The 20,992-nt window shown below is 32.9% G+C and overlaps 1 protein-coding gene across 1 annotated transcript in view; it reads right to left on the minus strand.

Annotated features, from left to right (window-relative positions):
- Positions 1-1,910: 1,910 nt before the first annotated feature.
- The window catches only part of LOC140437277 (uncharacterized), a 76,992-nt gene continuing 57,910 nt past the window's right edge, over positions 1,911-20,992 (minus strand). Inside the window, exon 5 of the mRNA XM_072526708.1 lies at positions 1,911-7,648. Coding sequence (XP_072382809.1) covers positions 6,426-7,648 — 1,223 coding nt within the window. The 3' untranslated portion in view covers positions 1,911-6,425. The remainder of the gene's footprint in view (positions 7,649-20,992) is intronic.

Raw genomic sequence — 20,992 nt, forward strand, 5'->3', positions numbered from 1 at the left:
ATGTATATATCTATATATCTATATATATATATATATATATATATATATATATATATATATATATATATATATATATATATATCAACTCTACAAATCAACCTACCTCTTTCATTAAAATTTTGACAAACTCTGAAACTAAATTCGCTAATGCACTCTCGGGCAGTATTAAGATGCAAGGAGAACCATTGAAATGCGATATTCCAAGATCAAGCAATTCCGGTTCGACTAAAACACTGTTCAAGCTGTTGCAAAAGCGGACACCTTAGTAACGAATGCCCTAAAAAAATCAATTATCTGTCCATATTGTGGATAACAACATAGGTCTACTGCATGTCCCACGATAGATGTTCCCAAATGTCCTAACTGTAATGGAGGCCATCCGGCATTCTCACAAAAATGCCCACACAGAAAAATCCAACCAAAAGACACAAAACAAACACAACCCGTACACATTTCCAAGCAAATCCCCTCATACGAATTATTCTTGGACATGAAATCCCTAATCCACTTCACATCCATGATCCTCTTTGTCTTCCCTGAAAAGAGTAGTGGCACAATCCGCTATGTAAACCAAATGTCCAATGCACTGTATGGGTATGCCACATCAACCTCCTGCTATAACAATTCCATAAACCAAACTTTCACTCAACTCAATGGATTAAAGGAAATTCGCAAGTGAAACTTGTGAGAAGGTTATCGGTAAGTTGAAGTTGGAGATTAGTCAAAAGGACAATCTCTTATTGTTCTTTCTATTTATCTTCAACTTCAACTGCCCGTAACCGTCACACAAGTTACATTTATGAGTCTTTTATATTGATATTAACGACCATATTCTTTTTTCATGTATTTAGAAATCTATGAATAGTTTATAGACTCCTAGAGAGTTTAATTCATAACCTCAGGACAACCTTTGCTTAGTCCCCCACTAGTGAATATATGGAATATATTAAGAGTATTTGTTAACAGGTAAAAGTGTATAATATGCATAAGTTATACAATAATGGAACTATAACAAATCATTGCGAATTATAGCATACTCTGATGATATGGACCTGGTTTTCACAATAAACGAAAACTAAAGTAATGACATCGATTCCAAACAGTAGAGGTGAAGTTTGAAGCACTGGTAAAAAGAACTGGAAATTAAGAAATTGTATTATGATCTACTACCCAAGGTTGTACACATGGAAATATCTACAAGTTAATAAATACATAGAAACCAAATGCGTTGTGTCATAATCATTACAAAATGAGAGGAGTAGACACGTATCGTGGAGCAGACATTGGCTTTGATCAAAACTTACAAATTAGTAATTAATCAATTAATTAATTAGTAATTAGAAAAACACCCAATACAGCTTTTTTAACCATTTGGGACGTTTCAACAAAAACTTCAACTTCGACGCTTGTCCGATATGCACGTGAATAGTGCATATGTCCTTGAGTTAGTTACAAACACTGTCAAGGACATTTTTGTTTGATTCTGGAAAAGGTTTGAGTGCTTCATTTTGATTTATGTTACCGTCACTTTTGATACAGCTGACTGGTCTACTTCTGGTCTGCGGTAAGTTCAGGTTTGTTAAGATTCTTTCTTTGGTCAATGACCGCGCCTTGTATAAGCCGTTTCTTCTGAAGAGACCGGCTAACGGGATGCAAATTTTCTTTTGTACGTGGAAATACTTTCCCAGCATCCTTATTTTTTTAATTCCACATTTTTCTAACTTATTGCACTCAATATCTTTATCTAAACTTCTGCCAAAGAATCTATCCGTGACATTCGCAGTTTCTCATCGTAGTTTTTTGTTTTCTCTGGCGGCTTTTTAGACGATTAAGCCGTTAAATAATGCTTTTAAGGCTTATTTTAGCTAATAATAATAAAAGCAACAGTGAATTAAAATACAGCCGTGTCTACGATCAGAATGGTCATGATGAAAACTATCCTGTCAAAACCCTATTACCAATGCGTGTAAGAAGTACGAAAAGACGAAATATCAATGCATGCGAGAAAACCAAAATACAGAAAAGTCACATCACCATACAGACTAAGATGAGACTTGTAAATAGAATGGTCTTCTCCATTTTTTTATATCGGTCTGAATGTTGGTCCTTGAAGAAAATTGATAAACTCACTATAGACTTGTTCTAAATGTTTTGCTGGCAAAGAATGTTACAAATGCCCTGGACCGCCAGAAGAATCAACGAGTCGATCCTTAGAGAGCTGCACGTTACAGAAAGTGTCCGAAATATTGCTATCGAAGAAATCAACACTTAATTTGGTCATGTGGTCCGTAGAGATGATCTGGAGAAGCTTACATTGCAGGGAACGGTGCAAGGAGCGAGAGCCCGGGAAGAACACCAACAAGATATGTGGACCAAATTAAAACATTGCTTCAGAGTTGCAGCAGATAGAGAAAGATGGAAAAAAATCAAGAATCATGATTAAGAATTTAAGGCGACGTTATGTCCGAACCGGAAGACCGACGAGGAGAAAGTGGGAAATAGGAGTATTAACAGGCCAAGACTGAGGTGGAAAACAGCGTAGACGAGGAAGATTATCTGGCGAAACAGATTAAGGTAGGACGAGTAACAAAGTAATTTTTTCTCTGAGTTGCAACTGTAATATCAACTTTCAATGCGACACTGCAATAAAATAGAACAATCCGACTGTTTATAACTAGGAGTTTACAACAGCGACACACTTGTAAAAGTGACAAAACGACTCGACAAAAGTGAATTGTGGAAAATTATAGTTTCGTATTAATTTAGTTTTTAAACCGTTTTTCTCTAAACACAGTAAGATATAAATTATTTTTCAAACGAATTAATAATCTTATATTAAGTCTGTTTAATTTCTAGGCAACAAAAAAATATTTAAAAACCGAATCATGCAGTAAGAGTACAACAAAATAGCATCAAAAAGAAGGCACTCCGAATAAAACGCGTATTATATATTTTTTATAAAATTGGTCGAACTACCTTTTAACTGTATTGAGATTAATTTAATTCAGGTTTTAATAAAAGAAATACTTTGTTTTGAAAATAAGTTTTTAAATAATATCACCTCAAAATTAAAAACAAAACCACTACAGTAAATTGACTGCAATATATTGTCCTGTAATTAAAATAGGTACATGAAGAGGTGAATGAAAGAAGGGGTTACGTCACATTTTTTCAATATGTATTGTTTTAAAATTATTCAATTTAAGAAAGAGTTACGGCCTCAACTTGTTTTGTATATGTCAACTTATCAAAAATGTTACCAGACCCTCTTTTTTCAGCCGCCTCTTTAAGTGTAGAATGTGCTAAAACTTACATATTTTAGAATGTACAATGATGGAAAATGTTAACAATCCATGTTTTAAGGCCACTGAATATGACACTGGAACTACTATATCTACATGTAAACTTTTAAGGCATTTTATACATATAATAACAAATAATTGGTGAAAGTAACTCATATCACGATTGCTACGTCAAATATTAGAAAAACTAATGAATTCAATATTGATACTTTCCACCTATTTGTAGATCTTTAAATCATAAGATTTCCAAAAGCGATAATTGGTAGAGTAGAGTCTACAAGTCTGTAGAGTATAATATATGGCAATATTTATAATATAAGTGTTTAAAACACTTGTGTTTAGATGACAGAAACATTGCTGAAACATGTTGCACCGAAAATAATAATTTTTTGAGCTTGTAAACAAATTCATACGCCTAGATCTTTATATCTAGTCTCCCTTATAACAAGAATAATGCTATAACGAAGGAAATAAAAAGGATTATTATCTTCGAACAAAAGATCTTAAGAAGAAGACTTAGAAGGTACAACAGAAATAGCAGATGGCAGGATTGAAGTAACATTCTTTATAACAGTCGTTAAGTAGATGAAAATGGCAAGAGGCTTGTCAAGAGCGAATCAAAAATACATTATCAGACGAACCCTATTGCCTATGGGAAATAGAAGTAGGCCAAAACTGAGGTGGAAGAATGGTGTTGCAGACGAAAACGTGAGGAAGATTGGCGCTGCAAATGGGCAACTTTAAACAAAATGATGTTTGTATGTGTTTTGTACAATGTATAAACCATAAAGCTATACTCATTTAGAATATAGAATGAATGAGTCACTATCTCCACTTATTTGGTATAATGTAATTAGTTGTTTTTCCAAGATATATAAAGTACTTTAATTTTAAACCATAAAAATAAAGCCCGCGCTGAGAAAACTACTCTAACAGTGACAAATATATTCTATATCAGTTTGGTTTAAGATAGTAATCGATTTATCTTGGAAGAAACTAACCAACGGCTAAATTATCTAATCTAACCACTATGGAAAACCGTAAATAGAAAAGCAGGGAGAAAAAGAACGGTATATGCTGTTTTTTTTTTCTCCAAATTATGACGTGTTATAATGCTTAAAACAATAAAATAATTCTCCTCCCTGCTATAAAAGTATCACAGATATGCCAACTCCGAATCATCCACTCTCACTTTAATTCAAACAATACACACTAAAAATTTTGTTCTTTCAAAAAACCGGAGATTAAGATTGTTCCATTTACACTTCTTTTACTCGTATCAGCGACAATTGTTTCACATCAAATCTTTGGTTCAAAATATTTACAACGTTTTTGCACTTATATATTTATCTTAATTAAAAGGAGAAAAAGTAGAATTACATACTGTTATCTCTCAAAAAGATGATACTAACGATTAGTAAACTATTCGTACATATATTTGTCATAGGTGGATGCTTTTTTACGTTGCGGCTGTTATTTCTGAATATATTTCGTACAAAAAAGACGATACATTTAATGAAACTAAGTCGCAGCAGGTAAAAATGGGATATTAAATGAAAGGTTGAAGTATTGAGGGGCAACAATGATGGAACAACTAACTTTATACAGAGGTCTCAACTTGTTAAATGCCACTCTGAAACTAACAACTAAAATTTTGTACTACAAAGCAGCAACAAGGTTTTCGTACGGAAAAGATGCAGTATTCTGTCATCTAAAACGTCAACAAAGGAAGATAATACAGAATGGGAAACAAAGAAATGAAAATATTCTGTTACGCAGACGATGCAATATCGATAACCGGAAAAAACTAGTGTACAAATTCAACGTAAGAGCTAACGACTTTTATAAAGACACTATAAGACCAATAATGAATGAAGTATGCATCAGACCTGACACAGACGAAACACGAGATTAATAGCATACTGAGAGGAAATACGCTGAGATCAAATAATAAGTGGAGATATCAGAAGATAATGTAAAGTACAGGTAATAAACAAGTGGATACTGAACAGAAAAAAGAATGGGAAGTTCAAACTTCCCATTCCCATCGATAGCAAGACAAATCACCAAATTGTAGAACTATCAGCTGAACCCGCAAAAGATGGAATGGCAACTTTCCATCGAAGCATAAAGAATTAGAAATATGGATTCTAAATAATATAACTTAAACGAATTAATACTGAGAAGAGGTGCACTGAAAAGAAAATCGACGAATCTTGCCAATCTTGAAGACATACGTAATCAACTAAAGCAAAGATCAGATTTGGTATAAATTACAATAGAATGAGAAATATCCACAATGTGTCAAGACCAAAAAGATTGAAATTACAGATAGAGTCCTTCAGAGATATAGACGCTTACAAGAAATGAGTATCAACAAGCTAATCCAAACTTAACTAGCTATAGAGATGCAAATGCTACAGAAGTTGAAGCAAACAAAAATGAAGGCAGTGGAAATACAATTAAAGTTAAATATAAATGACTAATGGGTTTAAAAATATATAAAATATAAAGCAGGATAAACTACTAACAGTCCATCGGAATCGAAAGATAAAGTATTGGGAAACAACATAACGGAATGATAAAATAATAATAATAATAAAGTCACGTATATATATAAAATATTTTGTTTAAAATAAAAAGATTCTGCTTAACATAATATAAATATATCTTTCCTCGGATGAAAACTTTTTATAGAGACTGATACATCGAAGCTCATGTAAGCAAAAGACAAAAATAGATTTAGACTGTACTGCCAATATTACCAAAGAAAATGTTGAATTTTCCTCTTACCTTTTTAAGGTGTATGTAAAAAGAAGTTTTAAGGAAATTGCATCACGCGTACTGTGGTGTATGAACCTGTGGTGTGGTGTTGGAACTCATCGACTTTCTATTAGTACAAACAGTATATGGACTTCTTGAGATTTTATAACTACATATAAATATGTTTGATGTATGTAAGGGTAACACACCACATGTGTTATAATATTACTACGAAGACAATTTTTGAATATTATTCTTGCGACAATTTCTCCTTTTAAATAAGTTTTATCGACATTTACACGGGAACATCTTAACCTCCAATAACATAATTATACTTCTTCAAAACATAATTTCAAAAAACTAAGAAATTAATTTTCCGTGCACCCTAAATCGATATAAGCAGGTGTACTTAGGATTTCCGTGATTCGATAGTATCCTGAGTTCGATTATCTCGAATATCTGTCCGTCTTTTTGAACATCGAAAAACTGCAACGCATCCCCGTCATATTCATAGACGTATTCACCTAACAACACTAGATCGCTATCGTTCTCGTCTTTTAAACCATAAACTTCGAAATGTTTTGGAGCCGAGTCGATTTCACTATTTGGTACCAGCAATCTGTTGATGTGTTCCATCGAGAAAGCTTCAACTTTGATTCGCCTGGATAGCCGAATCATAATAAACCCTGGAAAGTTCTGAAAGGCCCAACATTGGCCCGGGTTTATCCCAGGAGTTATTACAGTTCTCGGAGAATTCACTGGATACCATAAAGGGATTCCTAATACAGAAACTACTGCATTACCCGAGTGGTAGTTTTCTGTGCATCTTGTGCTTAGAACCTGGGCTCCCATTGACTCCATTGCGTAGTCTACCAAACCTGTTTTATCTGCGTCATAAACATCAAGCACTCCCTTCACTAGTTTTTTTATGTGTTGGTCAGAAATTGATACATCTCCAGAAGTTCTGTCTATTTGTTTTGACTCTTTACTAATGTCTCGTTTTATCCTTAAAGTCACTTCTTCCATAAGCTTTAGTGTATTTTCATTTACCAAGTTTTCATATTTTGTATCGAAGTTAGAAGTTATATTACCTATTCTGTATTCCAACTCTTGTCTTGCTATCAAGATAGTTCTTAAATAATCGTTAAAGCCTTTTTGATTTCTTAGAAACTCTGGATCGTTTATAAAATTCGTTAAAACTTTACTTATATAATTATCGATATCTATATAAGGATTCTTACAGCAGCGATTAATACGCTGTGTCCAGAAAACAGCTTTCTCGGACCTATCAGAGTTCAGACCTGACATTATCCTATTCAAATCCTTCTGCCTCACTCGTTCTGCTTCTACCATTTCAGATCGGAGTTTTAATATTTCATCTTTTAGACCGTCTATTATTTTCTGTTGATTAATAAAAACCTCGTTGTCGTCATTGTTGTTTACTTCGGGCTCTATCTGTACAGCGGGAATAATATTAACTGTTTCTGTAGATTTTATTTCAGGCTTGGGAACTATAATTGGGACTAATAAATCGGATTCTCCTTTGTTGAGTATGCTTCCCAGATTCGACCATATCGACCAACCTGCAAGAGGAATAAGATTAAGGAAAATTAAAAGCAAATGTGAGTGATTGAGTTAAATGGAAACTATGCTATTACTTTAAATCATAGTCTGTTATCAATAAAATACAAAAACACAATATTTTTAGTGATACATAAAATTTCATTTTGTTAATATATACAGGGTGTCCCAACAACGTTGATCACCGGTGATTTCTTGGGAACCACAATAGATAAAATGACGAGACATTGTCTTGGGGTCAGCAACAACCCATATTGGGAGTCTTACGTTACCATACAAGGTATCCGTTAAATACTTTAACATCACACCATCTTTTCAACAAAAATGTAATACAAAATAAATTTTGTAATTTTTAAGGGCTTTTACCCAGATATTTAGTGGCTTGACTCATATACACCTGGTAAAAATACACTGATGATACGACTTTTTAATCCGAAAACATTCTGTGATGTAGCTCGAAAGGGTCTTTTAATAAAGGATTGTTAAATAAAACTTTTGCGATTCATGGTATACAGCCAACTATAGGAATTTCATTTTCCTTGTGAATTTTAAAAATCTTCGATTTGGTAACGCATCAACTATGTGCAGTAGACGATCAGCGATCAGTCCCAAGCTTTATCATTTAAATTTTACTTATACATAGATAAGTATCGTGTACAGGCTGTGTACTGTGTATAAATAACGTATAACTGTTATGTTAAATTGAAAATAAATCAGTAAAGGACTTTAAAAAAGTTCAAAAAAAGCTGAATCAGTGTCGTAGTCATAGATCAACTTCAATCTGCAGCATCAATAGAAAGGACGAAATCTGTTGAATAGTTTTTCATAAAAAAGAAACCAGCTTTAGAATTAGGGGTAGCTGAAAAAGCTTCAGCGCAAAACAGTTTTTTTTTTATTTTTTAAAAGCATGGTAGGCAAAAATGTTATTCTTTTGCCAATCACCCATTGATGTACAGATCGTTATCATTTCAGGCAAAACTCAAAGGCGTTATAAACTTTTATTCTTGGAATGCAAAAGACAGTATTTGAAACATTGACAACTCATCTACTTACAAACACATTTTTAAAAATGTGTACACACAGATAGGAATTTTTTTTTATGAGTTTGTACACCAGAATCCTCTTTTTGAATAGAAGGTATTTATGGGTACGTCATTAATTTTAAACCACAGTAAGTGATTAACAATGAAATTTAATGAATACATCAAAAAATAAATAATTGTATTTCAGATGTATCAGTCTTAAACTAAAGTTAATCCTTTTAGTATATGAAAAATAGTCAGAAACAAAGGATGCCATGACAAAAAATATATGTGTAAAATGTTTAACTTTTATTGAGGTTAGTCATACTGTTTATACCAGCGATCGGCAACCAGCGACCCGCGGGGTACGTGCAGCCCGTAAGCCACTACGGTGCGACCGGCGCAAATAAGAGCCGTTCCACACGACGCTGGCTACACCGCAGGCATTAATTAAAAACACGTTATAGAAATAAGTTTTTAATTTATTTATAATAGACTGATAACTAACTGATAGACTCTGACACGATATTATCGCTCTTTCGTTTGAGAATGTGCGTTATGAGCGCGAGGTGGTCAAAGCTCATACGCGATGTTGCACCAATGATCATAATAGGTATCCATCGCACGCTCGTTGCGTATCCTATCCCAGTTACCACCAGTCCTGCGTTTCCTCACTCCTGCTCGCTTACTTTGTTGCTAATAGTCGTACGGGTAACACATATACTTCAACTTCCAACCGTCCTTTTGATCCTCCCGACTACGCCGACGCGGTGTGAGGTACGTTAGCAAATTTAATTGTTTTACGCTTTGAATGTGTATTTATTATTATTTTTTGGTTGTTTTCACCCTTCTCGAAATTAGATTATAGGTAAATATTGTGGAGCCGGGAATAGTAACATCGAAGTTATGTCTTTAATTTTTTTTTTTCTGAAGAACAGGCTAAACATGACTTAAAAAATGACGATTGTAGAAGAAACTAGAGTTTTTAACGAAGCATTGACAGAATTGTATTTTTTATTGAGTTTAATAGAAAATCGTTATGCTTGTAGTAAAGGAATATAACCTGAAGCGACATTACGATACTGAGTATAAAGCTAAATTTGCCTGTATTTAAGGAGAATTACGAAAAAATAAAATTTCTAGTTTCAATCCTCACTAAAAAATCAACAAAAACGTCTTCAAGGTTGTGGTAGACAACAATGAATCAATCAACTCGTAAAATATTGTGTCTTAGCAATCGCCGAAGAAGTATGTTCGAAAAACAAAAAAAAAATTGAAAGTGTCAGTCTCTTTGCTAGAACTTGCACGCGACGCATTGACGTGTTGGGCGTTAACTTGTATGAACAGCTCAAAGATAAATCAGTATTTTGATTGTCACAATGTTCATACTACATAAGATCTTCAACATCTCACACAGGAATTGATCCTATGGCCTCAAAACGTAATTGATAATTTAATTTATGCCAAGGCGGTGTCAAGCTGTAATTAATGCTGTTGGAGGAAACACATATTATTAAACATATTTCTTGTTAGATTTTTATGTTTTATATTGACTTTTACGTTAAAAATTTCCATTACAATCTAATCAGGCATTATAACGGTATGTCACTTTTTTAAAACCAAACAAAATTGACGTATATATCAGACAAAACTTTATGTTCCTTAAACATTTTTGATGTGTTTATTATGTTTATATAGAATTACAAATATAATTATCGGTTGTAATGAAAATTACATATTTAACCAACTAATTCTGTTCCGTACCAACAGATATTTAAATTAACACTCCAACCACAACGTAAACATCAAATCCCTATATGATAGAGCTCGAAGCAACTGCTCTAATGAAAATGCATTTCAAGAAGAAAAATAATCTGCCAACAAAGGTTTTGACTAAAAATTACTACCATTGTCATTTTTAAACAAGGAATTCCACAGGATTGAAGAAAGAAAACAAAACAGCACAATAAATTGTGGCCAACCCCTTCTGCTGTTCGGAACCGTTTCGTGACTAAGTGTTGATTAGTCACTTCCCGCTCCTTGCCGGATCGAGTATTGATCGATCCGTGTGTGTACTAACGCATCGCATTTTCGTTTCGATTTTTATAATATTAACCGTATTTATTTTTCGAAGGTATCAATAGTGGGTCATAGCGCCTTAGAAACCTTTGCCCGGATAGAAATTTTATTTTTTTATTGTACATATTACCTAGAATCTAATTTTATTTTGTTATTTATTTATTTAAATTAAACCTGTGTATTACTAAATCTGCTGTCTAACAGAGTTAACCGTCACAGGATAAACGAGCATGAAACACAGCAAAAACAGAGACTTCGAGACATCCCAGATATTCAAACATGCCTGGGACAACGAACACAGACCACAATGGAAAGATACATCAATAATCATGAAAGAAATAGACATGAAAAAGGGAAAAGTCAAAGAATCAGCCGTCATCCTACTTAAAGAAAAATGTCTAGCAAACCCATCAGCAGAATGTAGCAGACTTTGGTTGCAATACCAAAAGAAGTCCACAACAAGAAGATACCAACATTAGCGGAGTAATAGAGGAGGCCGAAATATATCACCTACAATATTATACACAGTACATAATATGCAACACACAATACATAAAACACAACTCTACGTAGCACAACTTACGTTATAAAACCACAATAACGCTACAGATTACACAAACATATAACACAAAAGAACACACAAAACAGTCAAAATTTGATATTCTTAGGGGAAAAATACCACCCTCACATTTTTTCAGCCATTTACATGGTGTTGCCGATAAGCTCGAGGCAAAGTATGTCAATTTTGTAAGAACGTAATCTAAAAACACATAACTTTGATTATATATTTTCGCAGAATTTTTTAAAATAATCTTTTTTTGAGAACGATTTCCAGAGTGGAAGTAGAAATGTCAAACATTAGTTAGTTAAATATGTAATTGTCATTACAACCAATTTTTGTAGCTGAATCCCATATAAACATAATAGAAATAGAATAGAAATAGAAAGAGAGAGAATAGAAATAGAATAAAGAAATAACATTGTTTATAGAGAAATAAATCTTTAGTAAATTTATAGGATAATATATTATATTGTCTTAAAATGATTTAGAGCGTGTATTCCTGTTGCATAATGACATCGCTTTGTTGTTCCTTAATAATCGATTAAACAAATTGTTTTGCTAATTGAAGCAATTTTTTCTTTATCTTCGTACTTCTTTTTTTCAATAACTACACTTTTTTGGTATTTTTTATTTTAATTATGTGTTTACATGCACTTTATTGTTACTTATATTACTAACCTAACTTAACGTGTTTGTTTACAAAAAATCTGTTTGAAAAAATGACTGACACTATTTTTTATGAAAAATCGTAACTTTAAATAAGACATTCCATAAGAAAGTAGTTTCAGAATCTTATTTTGATATAACTCTGTGTATACACGTCTTCAAGGGATGGCGTTTGTAGATGGAGTTATCAATGTTCAAACTGTGTTAATATATACATAGTACATTATACAGAATCTGTCTAAATCTCTGAAAATTTTATGCAGAATCTAAAAATATAATAATATATAGGGTGTTCCATTAAAACTTATAAAGTTGATGGCGACTTCGGCCGATATACCGGAAGCAGTAGCGATCTGTAAATATTTTAGATGTGTAGAATTAAAAGTAGTACAAATTTTCACTTCTCGAACAATCAGATCATGTTCAGAGTAAGTCTGACGACCGGTCTACATGAAACATCCTGTATACTAACTTTATACAAAAATAGAATAGTAAACAACCTCAAAATACTAAAAATTATTGTGATCCCAGAAACGCAAGTTTATTGTACTCACCACTGAAGTATAATATATCATTTTTATACACTCATGAGTATTTGTTTTTATTAAATGAATTAATTCTTTTTTTTTATTCCTGTAATAAAATTTTAACTAGTTGCCTCTTCCTAACCACCACAAATTGCTTTTCAGAAAGGATGTTACACAAAAACCATATGCATTCTCTTAAACTTTATTGACACAATAAAAAAACAGTACAAACACCAGTGTTAACATAGTCATAAAAAGAACAATCATACACAGCTAAACGTTAACTAATTTAAATACTAAAATAAGCCACAAATATCAGGTCTACGTATATGAAAAGTGTGATTAAATTATTATTTTGGCAATATATGAACGAAGCGATGAAAAGAAAATGACCTATCCCGTTCTGAACTCTGGTACCTATATAATATACACACGTACAAAACATAACAGTACTTGATTCTAGAAGTGTCGATGATTTTAAAAATGAAACGTAACATGTGTTAAAAGTGCAAAAATCTTCATCAATAATATATTCAATCCTTTGCCACAGTAACTGTATTTCAAATGACCAGGATCCAATTAATATCAATAACTTCTTTACTTATGTCAGGAAAATTTCTATCAGATTTTTACTTCTTAATTGTTTTCACGTTAATAGAGCTAAATCATTGTTATTATTATAACAAGTTTTTAGTTAAATATTTTATGGAATATTTATATGGGATTAAGCCACAATTGATTGTAATGAAAATTACATTGTACATTTGTTTTTGACGTTTCAATTTCCATTTGGCCTCATGGACCTAAAGCACTGAATAATAGACATCAACAGTAAAGAAGAATCAATCTTTACATGAAAAAAGAAAAAATAACTCACTTCCTTTTCTAGATATGTTAATCACAAAAGAGGATATATGATATGCAACCAAAGTTAACAGAAAACCATCCAACATCAACAGATATATAAGTCACTCAAAACACAACATAAATAACAAAAAGGGAATTATCAAATTATTATATGATCAGGAAACAATGTCAGGATAAACGATTATGTAGCATACATTAAAAACGGAGAATTCGACAAATCCCAGATATGCAAATGTACCTAGGACATGAGCACAGAGTATAGTGGACAGATACATGAATAGACATGAAATGAGCCAGCTCTCATCTTACTTAATGAAGAAAAATGTATAGCAAACCCAGCAAAATATAGCAGACTCAGGTTACCAATACTCAAAAGAATGTCAGCAACAACAATATACCAACAATAAAACATCAGAGACACATCATCTATAGTAATACATATTGATATTATCCTGGGGTACACATACCATTATCAAAATTTTCAACTAAAAGCATGCCTATTTGCCTACAAGATCGAGGCCAAGTAAGTCACCTGTCAACTTTGGAAAATAAAAGCGCAAAAACAGCTATAGCTTATAACAACTTCTTATTTTGTAAAATGTAAAGTGTAATTTTTATTAACTAATTGTGATTCAATCCCATATAAATTCAATATTTAATTTAAACATGTCACAAGAAAACAATGTCAAAACCTCTTTAACACGTTTTTGTAACGGTTCAACTAAACTGTAAATTAAAATTATCTTTGATAGGAATCCATTAGCTAGACTATTTTTTTTTTGTTTTATATTCATTGTGTTCCAATCATAGCATTTTTTGAAGTTTAGTTCACAAAATCATAATCGTTTCATTATAAGTTTATAGTAGTAGGTATAGGTATATAGTAGTATAAGTTTATAGTAGTAGTTGGTTGGTGTTTATTGACCCTTGCCAACAACTTAAATATATTATTATTTGTTATAGTAATCTCAAAACAAAACAGGATCACTCAATGCTCCTACTATAACCTATATAAAGTTATAAATTGATTATGTTAGTGAATATATTCCTCTAATTAACGCCGGTGAAAATATAGTGTTAAGTTCATTTGATGCTTCTGTTATGTTTAGTTTTGATGACCTTTTAGCTTTATTCTAATATTGCATCTTAAACATTAAGCAGTGCATGCTGCGTGTTAGTTACTCAAAACTGGTATATACATTATTTCCTCTAACGTCCGTTGCACGTCATGCATGACATTTCTACGTAGTCAGAGTACAACCATCTGCTTCAACATTTCCTAACGATAATTTTCGAATTATTATACGTATTTTAAAATATAAACCTCATATTCCCAATAAAATAAAATTTATAGAAAATATGTTTAAATTTAGAACTCGTAAAACAATAATTCTTTGAAAAAAATAGTACACAAATTAGCATTTATTTATGAAGTACAAAATTTACTATGAAGTTAGGTTATTAATATCACAAGGTTATGTGTATTATAAACAAACCTGAAATACCGTGAATAAGTAACAATTATTGTAATTTTATTGACAAAATTCCGAAACAACTCAAAGTAGTTGTAATAAATTTCTCTTTATTATTTTATTAACATTATTTCATTGTAGATGTATCTATTAAGATTTTGCCAGAGTTTGGCTTTTCTACCTTTTCACATTCATCGTAGAGAGAGAATGAAATCAAAGTGGCTCGTATGGGTTCCTTGAAGCAGACGTTCGGGAGCCCCACGAGTGTTTCATTGTGTCTCGTTTGTTTTTCATTGTACAGTGAGCAGTTTTTCGTTTTACCTATTTCAGAATGGTGCGAAATCGACAACGGAAAACCAGCAAGGGACTGTTTGTTAAAGATGACATTGGAAGGCAGTGGTGGAAATGGTCTTGAATGAAATTGAATAATGTGAATCATGTCACGTTATCAAGATATGTGATAAGAACGAAAGCACGTAGTGGGAAGAATGTGAGATATGCACCTAATTATTCAGTTAATATGGGTTTTTACAGCAGAGCAATAGGAGAAACTGAAAAAATAATTGAGAACAAGATAATGTAAATCTGTTTTTTAATAATTTGGAAATATTGTACAAACAGCATCCAGAATTTGGTGATGGGGACAAGGATGTTCAATTACGATGAAACCGCCACATCACTGTACAAAAACCCCAACGAATAGTGGATGAAAAAGTTGTCAAGCAAGTGTGCAAAGCCATAAGTGGAGAAAAGGGCACTAACGTCACCATAGTATCCATAATTTCTGCATCTGGCAGCACTACTCCACCAGTGATGATTTTTCCACGTGTCAATTTTAAGGAGCATTTCTAGGCACACTAGGCTTAGCTATCCCTTCTGATTGGATGGCATGGAAGCTCCCATGTTATGCAAGGACAATGACGTTTTAGTTTTGACTTTGATTCCCCATTCATCCAATAAAATGTACAACCACTAGATATGGAAAACAGCATCAATTTATAATGCAGCACCCTTTGTGAACACAGCTCATCAGAAAATAATGACGCCTTCCAATATAGTTTCAGAATTGAAAAAAAAGTGAGATACATTCATTTAATCGACATGCTTTTACCAACACACTTCTCGTGCAATTATGTGACTGATAGACTGCCTGCTGGCACTGTAAATTTTCAACCACTCAAGACACACGGCTATACTGTCCAAATGAGTCGCCCAATGAGGGTGACCAAAGCTTCCTAAAGCTTTACTCTCTCCCTTTCGTTCTTATCCAAAAGCAAGAGAACGAAAAACTGATCGAAAGTCGAGGAAAAAGGCAAAATGTATGATAGCTACGAGTATTCCCGATATCAAAGCCATTGCGGAAAAGAAAAAACCGGTTTTATTTTCCATGAACAAGACAGCAAAAAGGGGTTGTTTGGACCCAAGAACAAAAAGTCTGCACAAACAAGGGACGTTGATTCATCAGAGGACGACGATGAATACGTTAAATATCTAGACTCGGACGACGATATGGACATGGATCGGATTTGTTTGCTGTTGAGCCTGATCACTTTGCAGAATTGTTCCGCCTTCCTGCTTTGGATGATTCTAGCTTGGTTGAATTGAAAAATAGGAAACAATTCAAATTCTACGTTGGTCGAATCACTAAGACGAAAGATGATGATGTCAAATTCCTACTATACCGAAAATACACCAACTTCGTGGAGCCTCCTGTAGATGACATTGCCTCGATTATTGCACAGACATAAAGATGCGGTTGGAAATCCGTCTGTAGATCAGGTTACTCAGAGACAAAAAGGATTAATTTCATTCGGGATCGATTTCAAAAATTTTAACATGGGCTAAATGTAAAATGATTTCGTGTTTATGCCTCAATAGGGGCTAAATGTAAAACGATTTCGAGTTTGTGCCTTAATAGGACCAGTTGAACTTATTTTTTTCCCCAGGTGCATTTTCTTACTACTTGAAATTAATTTAATAAATAATGTTTTTTTTTTTCAGGTGTTTCATGGTACCCCTTGCTCTGTTTCAGAGTATCCCGGGCATGGGGCGCAATGAAACAAAAGTAAGTTAGTGGAAAATGGCCGCTCACGGTCACACATAATACAAAAAATAATGGTTGACGCATTTCTTACATAGATTAGATCCTACGGTAACAGGAAAAAAATAAAAAGTTAAAAAAAGTCTCAGTTGGAATAGCTATGGGTAGAACCAACTTTTGTGTTTCATTGTGCCCCACCCTCCCCTAGCTCTGAACAGATGAATTAATAATAATAACCTTACATTTTCATTATTTTATAATTCTCTATATTGTCTACTATCTGGACAATACAAAAAGCTGTGCGAAAACGTCAACTTGGATGACGTGCAACGGATTGACGATTAAATTACCAATGTAGAGCAATTTCTAAAGCGCAGAATCTTATATATACCATAACTCATGGGTTGTTAACTACGTACACTGCCTCCCCTGTTAAGGATGAGTGCGGTGGAATTGTCTATGAACTACATTAAAGCTAAAAGAACACGCAACAGTGTTTAAATTTTCCGAAGTGCAAAAAAATTTAGTCACTTAGTATGAATTAAGTTGATTATAACATGGAAAATAATAAATATAAAAGTTGAATATAAAATTCTAAAGTGAAGAAAAACAATGACATTTTACGGATTTTTAAATGTTGCGTTCTTTTAGCTTTAATGTAGTTCGTAGACAACTTACCACGCACCCGCCACTCTTCCTAACAGGGCGAATTAGGAAAGTCTTAATAAGCAGTGTTAAAGTTATCAGTCAAAATATGCTATCGGTGATTATTAATAGGTGAACCTTATGAAAAATCATTAGTGTTAATGAAAATAAGTTAGATCAGATTAGGATAGGTCCGTGTTTTAAGTTCATATAAACATGTTACTTAGCTTTATTTAAAATATATAATAAAAAGTAATATATGCACGTTTTAGGCATTTGTATTATGCTCTATTACGAATTCATAAATAAATTAGAAAAAGGGTTTGACAACGTTATTATCACAACGTATATTTTAACAATTCTTGGATTAAACCATTATGAGGTCAAGGTTCGAGGAACGTGCGCGAATTGTTGAAGTATTATTATGCGGATGCGATTCTTTCACAAATTTTTTGAACCTTATGATAATGTAAATTATAGTTCACAAAATCTTCAACACGAATAACTTAACATAATTTCCAATAATTGGGTAACTATATAGAGAAAAACGGGACCATAGATAAAATAAAGGGAAGACGAAGGTAGATATTGATTTCTGTTGGTCACACTGTTTTAAGACATTTAAAAAACTATAAACATATCAACAATAAAAAATTGATGAAATACTAACCAGCTGCACATTGTATAAAGACAGACTTAAAGCAACATATTCATTTAAGGTTAGGTATAAATGGTTTAAAGCATAGAGGTATATATTAAAATACACTGGGCAGTCTGTAGAGCTAAGTGGCATCATATTTTTTGTTGTTGTTTATTATCTCTGTCTTACATGAAGTAAGTATAGCAGCGTCTCTTTTGGTGGGGGAGAGAGTGAAGAGTTGCAATGTGCTAGAGAGGGACAGATCGAACAACCGAAAGAGATCTTGTCGTCAGTGCGCCAGTATGGTCGGTCTATGTTAATATATACATCTGTGGTTTAAAGAGTACCTTTGATAAATACAAATATATACGTATAAAATAAAAAGGGACCAGTAAAATATCAAGATTTTTTTCTATAAGTATCAGCTCTTGAACTGCTTGGATTATAAGTTCGTAAAAGAATCACTAGCCAAAGCATAATACAAAGTTATCTTAAATTTATAAGGTTTATATGAACGTTTTTGTGCTAAAACAAAACAAAAGCAAAGCAATTATAACTAATCAATACCCTTTCTTGCATTGAACACAATGTTACATATTTTGCTCATAAAATATATTTAAAGAATGAGCCATATTTTTTAAAATTTAACAATATTTTAGTTTTCTCAAATATATCTACAAAATTCGTAAAACAGATCGAATTTCTTAATAATTTTCCTTAGCCGATTAATAAAATGAATAAAATATATCATATACTTATTTTCTACATTATAAATCTTTTCTACAGATAACTCTAACGAAACATAAACAAACTTTGCTTTTTTCAAAAAGTAAACACTATCTGAATGAATCATGTTGAAAAAAGCACCAACTTTAGACTAAATGTGTTATTTAATTAATAAAAAGTGTCGGAATTTGTATATTTTTATATTAACAATTTACTAATTTTCGATGAAGATATTAATTTGGCAGTAAATAATTAACTTATAGATAAGGCCGGAAGGACCATAAGAAATTAAGAATAATGTAAATATCTAAATCTCTAAAAATAAAAAACAAAGAAAAAATAATAAGAAGTTATGACGACAGTACGATACGTTCTTAGCCTCACCATACGATGGCGCCACTATCCCAAGAGACATTTACTATTGTGTAGTATATTCTCGTAGACGACTAATGTCAAAATTTATTTTGACCGCGTGTGGAAGTAGGCGTGTCCGCGAGTGTTAGACAAATAGAAAAAGAGCACTATTGATCGGTGATTAGATTCTTGTTTTTGGTAGGGAAATTGCACAGCGAAATCAAAAATCGCTTGGATGATATGTACGTTGACTTTCCTCCTTCGATGGCGAAGTCTGTCAAAAATTGATTTAACGAGTTTTAAGGTGGTTTTTGATAAACCACGTCCATGTAACCCGAAAACAGTTACCAGGGAGGATAACATGACAATTCACAAGAAATTCACAATATGGTATTGGCAGACCGCGACAACAGTAAGCATCTCATATTCTGCATGATATTTTTGACTAGACCAAGCAACAGTGAACAAACTTCACCCGGTGAACGTGCTCCAAAGAAGGCAAAAACTGTCCTATTGGCCGAACAGGTGATGGCAACGGTTTTCTGGGATCTACATCAACTATTATTGGGTCGATTCGATGACTAATTGCAGAAAAAAACGGCCTCATACGGCGAAGAAAACGGCTACTTCGACCATGACAACGCACCGACTCACACTTACGCCGTCCACGGAGCCCCCCTCTACTTTGCAGGTTTCGACGTACTCTGACGATTTAAAGATTGGAGCATAGTAGACTAAGTAAATCAGACCATTCTCGTAAATCAGAAGATATGTACCACAATCTTGACACTAAGAGATTTTTAGAGGCCATACATATTCGCATTTTTGTCATCCTATTTGCTTTAGTTGTTCAGTAACATTTATTATAATCATCATAAGTGGCTCGACAATCCGTTGTGGATCTTGGCCTGCTCACAAAGAAGTCGCCACTCCTGTCGATTCCTGGCAAATTCCCTCCATCTTCTAACCCTTAGAATCTGTAGGTCTTTTATTTATTATAATATGTACTTGTAAATTTGTTTCTTTATTAGTGAAATCAGAAAAGTAGGCTGTAGATACCAGTGGCTAAAATACTCACGTATCTAAAACGTGTTCATAAAAAATGTACATTTCGACTCAGTGTATATTTGAACTCACCAAAGGAAAAAACTTCTAAATATTTAAAACTATCCGGAAACTGTTTCCTTGTGTCCATTTAACTTTCATCAAATATTTTGTAGGTGTAAACCATAGATTATAAAGTGAGTTTTTTATTTGATTCTTCGGCTTCCAAATTAAACTATGTAAATATATGAATCTTAACATTATAGGCATCCTTATTGGTAATTATACTTAAATCATTTATTAATTTTGATGCTACTTTTGATGCAAACCCATATGCCAAGTTTATGATTAAGGGTTTGATGGTTGTTATCTTACAGTACCATTGCCTCTTCTATCACTTTCATGGTTAGTAGAGGTTGTCCTTCAATTCGAGTTTCAACTCATGGTGCTCATGAGTCTATGGTGTTTCGTAAGGGAAGACCTTCCACTTGAGTTCATCTTCGTTTCTAAATAACTTAAGAACTTGGGTTAAAATCCCACTTACAGGTATTGATAGTCGCCAGCGACTAGTAAATTTGAAATGGTAACAAAAGAAGATGACAACATAGCAGTAAAATAAGATCCCTAGAAAAAGTATTCCAAAAATGTTAAAATAATTGAAATATATTGTAGTTAACTGATTTAAATCAAGAAACAAATTC

This window comes from Diabrotica undecimpunctata, chromosome 3 (assembly GCF_040954645.1).
Source record: "Diabrotica undecimpunctata isolate CICGRU chromosome 3, icDiaUnde3, whole genome shotgun sequence".
Lineage (NCBI taxonomy): Eukaryota > Metazoa > Arthropoda > Insecta > Coleoptera > Chrysomelidae > Diabrotica > Diabrotica undecimpunctata.